Source organism: Myxocyprinus asiaticus, chromosome 50, assembly GCF_019703515.2.
Source record: "Myxocyprinus asiaticus isolate MX2 ecotype Aquarium Trade chromosome 50, UBuf_Myxa_2, whole genome shotgun sequence".
In the NCBI taxonomy this organism is placed as follows: Eukaryota; Metazoa; Chordata; class Actinopteri; order Cypriniformes; family Catostomidae; genus Myxocyprinus; species Myxocyprinus asiaticus.
Window position 1 is genome coordinate 16,655,692 of NC_059393.1, and position 11,841 is coordinate 16,667,532.

General features: G+C 37.7%; 1 protein-coding gene across 1 annotated transcript; it reads left to right on the forward strand.

Moving 5' to 3' along the window:
* The first annotated feature begins 397 nt into the window (after window positions 1-397).
* On the forward strand, window positions 398-10,043 carry LOC127438899 (podocin-like). The gene is made up of 9 exons (XM_051694805.1): window positions 398-467; window positions 3,187-3,510; window positions 3,594-3,697; window positions 3,819-3,891; window positions 5,569-5,651; window positions 6,012-6,215; window positions 6,292-6,347; window positions 6,434-6,512; window positions 9,719-10,043. Exons 1-9 carry the CDS (start codon window positions 398-400, stop codon window positions 9,983-9,985), a joined length of 1,260 nt encoding a protein of 419 aa, XP_051550765.1. The 3' UTR covers window positions 9,986-10,043.
* Window positions 10,044-11,841: the final 1,798 nt, after the last annotated feature.

Sequence of the window (11,841 nt, forward strand, 5' to 3'; positions counted from 1 at the left end):
CAGCTTAAATTGTTTGCTGGTCGCCCAGCCTGGTCAGTTGGCTGGTTTTTAGAGGGGTTTTGGGCACTTTTTAACTAGTCAAGCTGAGAAACCAGCTTAATTCAGACCAGGCAACCAGCTAAGGCTAGTTTTAGCTGTTTATATATTTTTAGCAGGGTAGAATTGAAAATAGAATCAAATGGGACACAACAAACAGGTTGAAAATACCATCAAAACGACATTAATTGTAATTTAATTGCTTGAATGCAAAACATGCTCGCGCATACATGTGTCAATCACTATAACACTGGCCTGTAGACTTTTAAACTTGTACTTCTACATTTATATCTGCCATTAATGTTTTTCCATGAACGATTAATTGCCTTTACTTTAAAGAATACGTTGGAAACCTAAATACATGTATCTCTCCATGCAGATCACGCAACAAACAACGCTGCTCAAAGTGGTAGGGAATTTGATTCATTCTTGTGAGTCTAGTCTTTTGAATCTGCACACCAAAAAGATTCGTTCAGTCACCATTTCCTCAGATTACATATTTACGGTAGTTTTGGTGACAATTTTGTGTTATTTTGCGTCTTGTATATGTTATGAGCGAGTCATTTCATGGCCGAAATTGTTTGTGACTAAAACAATTTAAGTGAACGAGAACGATTCGTTGATTTCGAGTTCGTTCACAAACGGAACACTACATGTGCATGAGCACGTTGCAACGAAGCAAAGGTCAAAATATCAGCCAATTTTAACTTTCAAACAAAGAATGGATGCAGAAGTGTACACTGAACCATATTCTACGCGAGTTGACTGCGCTTCAGATGTATTTTATTACCGTTTATGGGGGATGATGGAGACTTCATTTGACACGTGCTTCATCAGCCCTTCCACCAGACACTCCTGCTGTGCAGTTAGTGCACATTCTGAGTTCACATGGCTTGATACTGTTTGTACTTGTAAATTTATCTCTCATGATGTTATGCAAAACATTATGCATGATTTTGTTATATATTATTAATAGTATAATTTTGATGTCTATAATTTAATAGATTAAAAAAAAAAAAAAAAACCTGTTACAACACTAACACGAAGAGTGTAAAATCAAGCATTTTACAAAACACAGGACAATTTGGGTAGATTTAGCAACAGAATTGTCTAATTTTGCCAGATTTGCCTAAATATAGCCTATAATAAACTATATAAACCTTAAATATAAATGTTTAAATGGGTCATACTTCTATATAGTAGCCTACCTTTTGAAATCTGTAACTTAAAAAAAAAAAAAAAAAAAAAAAAAAATATATATATATATATATATATATATATATATATATATATTGTAATTTAAGGAAGTATTTCTATAAAAGCATATATCAGGCTTTCAGAAATATGCTATTTGCTAATACATATGTCTGAGCTGTTGTTTTCCCACCAAAAGGATGTCACTTACTGGAAGATGATCAACATCGTTATAGGGATATTTCACCCAAAAATTAAAATTCTCTCATCATTTGCTCATCGTCAGGCTATACCAGATGTGTATGACTGACTGACTTCTTCAGAACTCAAATGGAGATTTTTAGAAGAAAATCTCAGCTCTGTCCAACAATTAAATATCCATACAATGCGAGTGAGTGGTGGCCAGAACTTTGATGCTCCAAAAAGCACATAAAGGCAGCATAAAAGTAATCCATACGACACCAGTTGTTTAATCAATGTCTTCTGAAGCGATCCAATTGATTTTGGATGAGAACAGACCAAAATATGACTCTTTCACTATAAATCTTGACATCAGCAGTCTCCATTGCGATCATGATTTCAAGCTCGATTACACTTCTTAGCACCATCTATTGCTCTGCGCATACGTCAAGCACTAGGAAGTGTAATCAAGCTTGAAATCATGATTGTACATAGAGGCTGCAATGAAAAGATGAAAAGTGTGGGGGCCTTGGTAGCTCAGCAAGTATTGACGCTGATTACTTCCCCTGGAGTCGTGAGTTCGAATCCAGGGTGTACTGAGTGACTCCAGCCAGGTCTCCTAAGCAACCAAATTGGCCCGGTTGCTAGGAAGGGTAGAGTCACATGGGGTATCTTCCTTGTGGTCGCGATTAGTGGTTTTCGCTATCAATGGGGTGCATGGTAATTTATGTGTGGTTCGCAGAGAGTAGCATGAGCCTCCACATGCTGGGAGTCTCCACGGTGTCATGCACAGCGAGCCACGTGATAAGATGCACGGGCTGACTATCTCAGAAGCAGAAGCAACTGAGACTTGTCCTCCACCACCTGGATTGAGGTGAGTAACAGTGCCACCACAAGGACCTAGTAGCAGTGGGAATTGGGCATGCCAAACTGGGAATAAAAAAGTATAAAAGGAGTTATATTTTGGTCTGCTCTAAACCAAAACCGATTAAAACATGGATTAATCTACTGCAGTCATATGGATTACATTTATGCTGCCTTTATGTGCTTTTTGGAGCTTCAAAGTTTTGGTCATTATTCACTTGCGTTGTATGGACCAACAGAGCTGAGATATTCTTCTATAAACTTCATTTGTGCACTGCAGAAAAAAGTCATACAAATCTGGGATGTAAATGAGTAAATGATAAGGTAATTTGGAAGCAATTCCATTAGAGAAATAAAACGTGTATAAATAAAATATCTGGAATCTTTCTTTATAAATTCCCCGTTTTAATTTTAAAAGCACCTCCATTGCACCCGTGGATTTGGCAAAATGGCAACATCCACTAAAACCAAAGTAATGTGAAATTATTTAATACACACAAACGTTCACTTAATTTTAATATTATGACTGAATAAAACAAAATAATATTATTTCCATCTTTAAAATAGCTAATTTAATTATTTATTTAAGACATACTGTATGACTGGGAATGACTTGAAAATGTACTGCATTGTAGGAATGACAAAATATAAATGTTACATCTAAAGCTAGACGTTTAAATAATATCCAAATCAGTGTTAAAAAAAAGGCTGTTTCTTGTAACACACTTTATTTTAAATACTGCCCCCCTTACAAAACTGAGTAGGATGTTACCAATGAGAATAATTAGTTAGAAGTGTGCAAAGACTCCCCTCTATCAACTGGCACATGCCTGCTCAGAGATCCTCCCCTTTTTTGAACAGCCAAGACTGGAGCCCGTTAGATACCAACACTAAACAATAGTCTCCTCTTAGCAATTCCTGTGAGGGAGCCTGAGATGGAGAAAAAAGCTGAAAGCCATCCTCATTCTTCAAGATCTGGAAGAGTAAAGGAGCCATCATCTTCTGCTAAAGACAGAAAGACAAAAGCAGACAAATCTGTGAAGCTCCAAGAGCCCCACAAAAGGAAAGAGAGAGAGAAACCAGAAGTGTCAAAGGAAGACGAGCGAGGTGAAGCCAAGGAGGAGGTTAAAGTCATCTCCAGCAGCACTGTCGTTAATGTAGACAGTGTGAGGGAACTAATTAAAGAGGAGCAAGAGGAGTTAGTAGGGTTATTGGAGACTGAGGGACATGGAGAAGGTAAGTTGGGCAGCGGTGGCAAAGAAAACATCACAAAAATAGTGGAGAACCTACACTAACTCATCTTTAATTTTCCTCTGCAGGCTTGAAGAAGCGATATCTTGGAGTTTGTGAGCTTATTCTTGTCGTTTTTGTCCTTTCTGTGGTTATTTTCTTCTTCCCTCTTTCAATTTGGTTCTGTCTGAAGGTATACTTTTAATCTGTCAATGAAATATTGCAAAGTAATATAGTTTTATTTGGAAAATATTTTAACACTCTTCAGATTCGATAACTTTTATTAATTCTGTTTATTACTTGTATGATTGTAGATTGTGAGAGAACATGAGAGAGCGGTGATATTTCGACTGGGGCACCTACTGCAAAGAAAACCCAGGGGCCCAGGTACATTTTAGTTATATTTTACTGATACAATTCACATATTTTATTATTAAATTGCAGTTTCAATCGATTGCAATGTATAATGTTAATTATTTAATTGTTCATGTTTAATGTTTAATGCGATTAAAAGATTTTATGGAATTATTACCTGATGTGCCAGTTAATTGAAATAATCCTAACAAATCATGTAAAGTAATATTTAGTGAGACAGGCCCCCTAAATAAAGAATTGAATGTATGATCATTGAAATTCTTATAAATGTAATATAACATACTGTATAATACATATTATGATTCAGATCATTCAAATAAATTACATCATATAGATATGTTGTGGCAGTAGACTAGTAAAGCATTTAGACAATACAAAAAGTGGTGTTTGTCTCACTTCTAGATCATTGAACATAATCGTATTATTGGCCTACATGCATCTACACTATTCTTAAAGGAATGTTCTGGGTTAAATACAGATGTTAAAAGTTAAGCTCAATCGACAGCATTTGTGGCATAATGCTGATTACCACACAAATTCATTTCAACTCATCCCTACTTTTCTTTAAAAAAAAAAAAGCAAACAATCTAGGTTACAGTGAGGCACTTAGAATGAAAGTGAATGGGGCCAATTTTTGGAGGGTTTAAACACAGAAATGTGAAGCTTATAATTTTATAAAAGCACTTGCATTAATTCTTCTGTTAAAACTCTTGTATTATTTGAGCTGTAAAGTTGTATAAATCATAATTTTTTACAGTCGTTTTAGGGTTTTAGGGTTTGTTGACATTACATCGTCCTGGTAACGAAGTTGTAAAATTGGCTATAACTTTACACAGAAAAGGTTAGTAAGTGATTTTATCACACTAAAATCATGTTTACACGCATATGCTTTATGTTTTGTGGCTATACTTTTGAAACAGTGAATATTTTAACGTTCAAAAGTTGGCCCCATTCACTTCCATTGTAAATGCCTTACTGGAACCAAGCTTTTTGCTTCTTTAAAAAAAGAAAAAAGAAAAAGAAAAGGAGGGACGAGTCAAATTTATTTTTGTGGTAATCAGTATTATGCCAAAAATGCTGTCGACTGAGCTTAACTTGTGTTGAACCTGGAATATTCCTTTAATTGTTGATCTATATACTCATGTGCCAGATGGGCACTTTTGGAGCAAAACAGTTGCGTGAACCTGTGTCGCGTCTCACTAGTTTTCAGCGTCTCTGGTCATAAACGGCATGTTATTAGGCTGCGTTGTCTAGTTAAACGTAGTTTTGAATTTTAAAAGACGTCATCTGAGGAAGACTGCGCTGCCTGCTCTTGTTGGTTTGAAGAGGCCTGTTGCCTGTACAGCTGGAGTTGCGTTGACTGCCCCATACTGCCATAGATTTGCAAAAAACATCAAGGTAGTACATCAAGTTTGAATTGCTAAAAATGACCATAAAATGGCAGTTTAAAGAATTAATGTAAGTGCTTTTATAAAATTATAAGCTTCACATTTCTGACTCTAAACCTTTTAAAAATTGGCCCCATTCACTTTCATTTTAAGTGTCTCACTGTTACCTCATCTTTTGCTTCTTTTTTTTTTTTTTTAAGAAAAGGAGGAACGAGTCGAAATAATTTTTTTGTGGTAAATGCTGTCAATTTAGCTTAACTTGAATTGAACCTGGAATATTCCTTTAATTTGTTTTTTACAGGGTTAATATTTTGTCTCCCATTTCTGGACGTGTGCCAAATAGTGGACATTCGTCTGCAAATGTTGAAGATCCCTTCTCATACGGTAATTTCCGAATTTCCAGAAAAACAGCAAAGCAATATGAAATGTATTATTAGTACAAATAACATCCTTTTTTCCCCAGATCTTAAAGTCCTCTGAGTCATTTAATGAACTGCACTAAAAAGCTGACTAAGACAAATACCATCCCACAGACATGTAATCAAGGAGGGGAGTAGTACAGTAATTGGAGTCTGAAAAAAGCTGACTAGTAAAACAAATTTAAAATGACCAGATTAAGTTAATATTTGCTCCAGCATCAATAAACAAAGAGCACACGTCCAAATGTTTTAAATGAATCAAATTGCTGTTAAAGCATTGACTCAAATTAAAAGCGTGAATCTTTTGTTGTCGTTACATCTTCAGGTGGTGACCAAAGATCTAGTGTGCACTGAAGTGAGTGCGGTATGTTACTACCATATCGAGAATGTGTCTGTTTGTTACTCGTCGTTCGCTGCTGTTCCAGCCGTGTTACAGGCATTGGCCCAGGTCTCAGTCAGAGAGATACTGGCCCATTATGCCTTCACTGACATTTTACTGAACAGGAAACTGATGGCCCAGAAGATTCAGGTAGACATCACCACCAGATATGATACCAATGATATAATAATTTGCTTGGAACATGGGAGTCTCATTTGTTATGCAGGTTTCTTTAGATTCTATTACTTGCCGATGGTGTATCAAGGTGGAAAGAGCAGAGATGTAAGTAAATAACAGATTACACTCTCTAGGAAGTGTACAAACTACCAAGATTATAATCCATGGCATTCTTTTGTGCACTGTTGCAGAGAGGAAATCAGTCTTCCACCTGAGCTTAAGCACAACTTTGCTATTGAGGCCGAAGCAAGAAGACAGGCACAAGTCAAAGTACGTTTTGGCATCCATTTGCACTGTTTTTGGGGTGGGGGAGGGGGGATTTTCAACATAAACATGGGCTAGACGAACTTTTCTGATTGTTAAATAAGGTTGTATACGTTAACATTAATTAACACCAGGGGCCTGGGTAGCTCAGCGTGTATTGACACTGACTACCACCCCTGGAGTCGCGAGTTCGAGTTCAGGGTGTGCTGAGTGACTCCAGCCAGGTCTCCTAAGCAACCAAATTGGCCCAGTTGCTAGGGAGGGTAGAGTCACATGGGGTAACCTCCTTGTGGTCACGATTAGTGGTTCTCGCTCTCAATGGGGCGTGGTAAGTGTGCGTGGATCGCGGAGAGTAGCATGAGTCTCCACATGCTGTGAGTCTCAGCGGTGTCATGCACAACGAGCCACGTGATAAGATGCGTGGATTGACTGTCTCAGAAGCGGAGGCAACTGAGACTTGTCCTCGACAACCGAATTGAGGTGAGTAACCACGCCACCACGAGGACCTACTAAGTAGTGGGAATTGGGCATTACAAACTGGGGAGAAAAGGGGATAAAAAATAGTTAACGCCATAGTTAAAAGTGCACTCAGTAACATTTGTGTTTTTGTTGCACTGACACCTAGCAGAGTAGTTGCTGAATCACGCAACATCTCAGTTTCCAATCGTAAAAATGCAATATTCGCTGTCAGCCATGATTAATTTATTCCATGAGTGAAAGCGTCAAATTTCAGGGGATTTCCAAAAATAAAGCGAGGAATATTCGGCTGATTGACTGTTTTTGACCGTTGCGCAGCATCTCGCTGTTTTGTCAGCATCTTGCGTACAACAGGCGCATTTTTAAGACAAGTTAAAATAACTTTTTTGACAGCTTTAAAAAAAACGGGTCTTGAGACACCTGCATTTTGTTTTGTTTGTTGCAAGAATGCATTCAGTCTGAACAGCCCTTTACAGTTCACTTAATACAGGGACAATTACCCTAGAGTAACGTTGAGGTAAGTACCTTGGTCAAAGACACAATGGTTCATGGACCACTCCTTGCAGGATTCGAATCTTCAACCTTCTAGTTACCCGCTCAGCTCTTTAAAGGTGCACTCAGTAATTTTTTGATGTCGAAGTATGGCTTCCACTGACATCTAGTGGCCTGGATGCTGCATCATTCAAACACAGTCGTTTTCAGTAATACATGCCATTGTAGAAATTCACTATGCACAGTAAACCAGGATTAATTGAATCCAGTAATTAAAGTGTCCAATAACAGGGCAGTTACTGAGATTTAGTGAGTAGTATTCACCTGGTCATGTGATGCTAACATGGCTGCCCCCATGAGGCGCCCCTGCCCCATGCAGAATAAAAAAAGCTTCAATAAGGTTACTGATATGACTGAACTCTTCATCTCACATGAGTGGTCATGATTTTATACATACTGTATGTTCAAAATTACTATTAATTTCATTAGAAGTAAAAATTTTAAATGAGAAAACCACCTGACCACCTGAGGGTGGAGTCTCCACTCTCCCCTGAGGGTAACCTGCTGTGACAGCGTGTCCGCTGCAGTGTTGAGGTCGCCTGGGATGTGAGTGGCTCGAAGCGACTTGAGGTGCTGCTGACTCCAGAGGAGGAGACGGCGGGCGAGTTGTGACATACAACGGGAGCGCAGACCACCTTGACGGTTGACATATGCTACCGTTGCCGTGTTGTCTGTCTGAAATAACACGTGCTTGCCCTGGGTCAAGTCATTTTTATTTTTACACTATAGCGCTTTTCACAACACACATCGTTTCAAAGTAGCTTTACAGAAAATCATGCTTGGACAGAAAATGAAACTGTAATATCTATAAAGTCTTTGAGTCATCATTGTGTCGTTTGATTAAAATATTTTTGTAAATTGTGTATAAAAATAAATAAGAAAACAATTGTATTTAGAACTCCAGTGAGCAAGCCGAAGGCAACTGTGGCAAGGAACACAAAACTCCATAAATTGTTGGTTAATGGAGAAAAATAACCTTGGGAGAAACCAGACTCACTGTGGGGGCCAGTTCCCCTCTGGCTAACATCATGAATATAATGCCAATATAAATTATGTATAGTGCAAGTCATGGTTTAAAATTTGTAAACTAAGTAAGTGTTAAGGGCCAGTGTTTAAACAAAGATTTTGTTTGAACTGTAAGATTACTGACTAATGTCTTTGAAGTTCATCCTGGATTAATGGCATAAATTCACATAGATGCAATTGTCCTTTGTTAGTTGGCTGATGAAGGCTTTTGTTGGCAATTAATTGATAGTCTATGTATTCCTTTCAAGAGTGTAGTCTATCAATAGACCAAGGTGATGCAGGCAGAGTTCATTTCGATGAGGTCCATCCTAAGTCCAAGGTTCAGGCTATGGCATATGAAGTATGGAGTTGGCATCAATTCATCCTCTGAAGTCCATTGTAATAGACTGAAGTGATGTCTGTCTGGCACCAGCTGCATTTAGTTGTCATCTCTCAGCGACACGTAGCAGTGGAGTCCGGCACCAAGCAGGAACGGAGCTGGATCCGGCCGGCTCTGGTAACCTGGTAATAGAAGTCCCAAGGTTGAGACAGGGAAACAAATAAAATAATATTAGCATAGATGCCATTCAATTTATTGCAGAGTTATAGATTATGAGAATAGTTTCCGGTTCCGGCAGACCTAACTAAAGCAGCCTAATTGTGAGTTGATGGGTAAATTAGGTGTATGCCTGACTGAATAGATGAATCTTTAGTCTAGACTTGAACTGAGAGAGTGTGTCTGAGTCCCGAACAGTGTTAGGAAGACTATTCCATAGCTTAGGAGACAAATATGAAAAGGATCTACCTCCTTTTGTGGATTTTGATATTCGAGGTACTGTTAACAGGCCATAAATTTCAAAATTAATATGAATTTTAACAGGTAGCCAATGTAACAATGATAAAATGGGGCTAATATGATCAAATTTCTTGGTTCAAGTCAGCACTCTGGCTGCTGCATTTTGAACCAATTGAAGTTTATTTACTGAACTTGCAAGACATCAGCAGGACTTGCAGGGCATCCTCCCAATAATGCATTACAATAATCTAGTCTTGAGGTCATGAATTAGTTTTTCGGCATCAGCAACAGAGAGCATGTGTTGTAACTTAGCAATATTTCTGAGGTGTAAGAATGCTATTCTACAAACAACCTTTAACTGCTATGCCACCTTGTTTTACAGCTAATCGCTGCAGAGGGAGAGAAGGCGGCTTGTGAGGCTCTAAAGACCTCAGTGGAGTCTCTCTCTGGGTCTCCGCTGGTCGTCCATCTTCGACTTTTGCAGCTACTGCACAGTTTGCGCTCTGAGCAACCAGCTGTGGTCCTCAACATACCTCCTGATGTCTTGAGCCAATCCATTGACTTTGCCAGTTTAACCAGAACAATTAATCAAAGCCTTACCACAGGTGATGCCTTAGAAGAGAGCGCTAAAGACTCCCCAATGATGTAAAGATGCCAGTGTCTTACTACAAAACTTGCTACAAAAATAAAATAGAAATTTATGTTAATATGCAAATGTATAGAACATAATTTTTCCATGAATGAAGTTTGTTCATAAAATTTATTCAAGTTTCTTTCGAAATACCACTAATTTAGAGCTTTTTTCTAATGTATGTTGTTTTATAATGAATCCAGCTAACACTCACTCAAACAAAATATATTCTGCTAACACTTCATAATAAGGTTGGATATGTTAACATTAGTTAAAGGTGCACTCGGTAATTTTTTGTTCATGTCATCTTGTTCTGAATCCCGATAAATCCAAACTTATTATGTTCTCAAATGTCAAATCAAAGTCACTAAACCTTCCATCAATCACTACCTACTAGGACTCTGAGATTGAGACAGTATCTCAATACAAATACCAAATAATTCTAATTGATGATTCTCTCTCTTTTGTGCCTCATATTCACAATTTGGTAAAAAAAAAAAAAGTTATTATTATTATTTTAGAATCAAGTCCTGCCTTTCCTTCGATGCCAAAAGGAACTTGTTGCTACCACTTTAATGTCTGTGCTGGATTATGACGATGTTATATACATGCATGCATCCTCGCAATGTTTTCACGCACTGGATACTGTCTACCACAGAGCACTGAGGTTTGTTTCAAATTGTATAGCCCTTACTTATCATTGCACCTTGTATGCTCAGGTTGGATGGTCTGCTTTGTCCTCCCGTAGACTCAGTCACTGCGCACTTTTATTTACAAGGCTATTCTTAGTCTGCTTCCATCTTACCTACAGACCTATACCTTTCAAAAAAGTATGGGAAGTTACTGTCTTCATTCCCAAGACTTATTTCTTCTATCTGTCTATCTATCCCTAAAGCCCATACTGAACTGGGTAAAATGGCATTTAAATATGCTGCTGCATCTGCTTGGAATCAGCTACAAAATCAACTGAATCTCAGAGAGCTGGTCTCACTTAATGAATTCAAGGTAATTATAAAAATTTTGGAAGCAGGCACAATTGATTGCAAATGTTATAACTGACCATTCTTGACCGTTTGACCTGTGATAAATGTGACATTTAAATATTCAGATGTCTTATGTTTTTTAAGTTTTGAGGTCCATGACTCGGATGTTTCTGCAGTTCATTTTTATTTTATGTACATGCATTTACATTCCTGTGTATATCGCTGTGTGTATATTGTATGTGTTTTGTTGTGTAACCATTGAGCTGCTGCCTGTCTTGACCAGGACACTCTCGCAAAAGAGATTTTAAATCTCAAGAGTTTTATTTTCCTGGTTAAATAAAGGTTAAATAAAAAATCTTGGACTTTCAGTGACACCTAGTGGTGTGGATGCTGTATCAATGAAAAATAAATGACATAAAGAAATAAAAATTAAATGAGTGTATTTTTAATCTTCTTCTAACAACTCTAATATTTAAAAGATTGTTTCATTTCATGGTCATTATGGATGAAAGACATTAGAAACAACATCTCTTTTAAAGAGAAAATAAGGCTTTGACTTCATCGTTTTACACTTGTGCTCATCTTTTAACAGCTTGAAAGACTTCAGAAGACATGGCGACGAAAGGCAATTCAATTATGAGGACCCTTGAAGACAGCCTCGTTTCAAAGCCTTCGTTCACCATATTTTGGAGGATGCATAAAGTGCAACCTTTGTAGCATTCAGTCACCCACAATCCCTTGCACGTCCCAATTTATTTAAATAATGTTTGTGGAAAATGAGTCCTTCTGCGTGCTGTTGCACTGTCCCTTGTTTCTTCCTCCATATCTACAAAGAACCTGTAGAGGAACAGCACAATTTCCACATCTGTCGTATTCAATGCTACTTGTTCT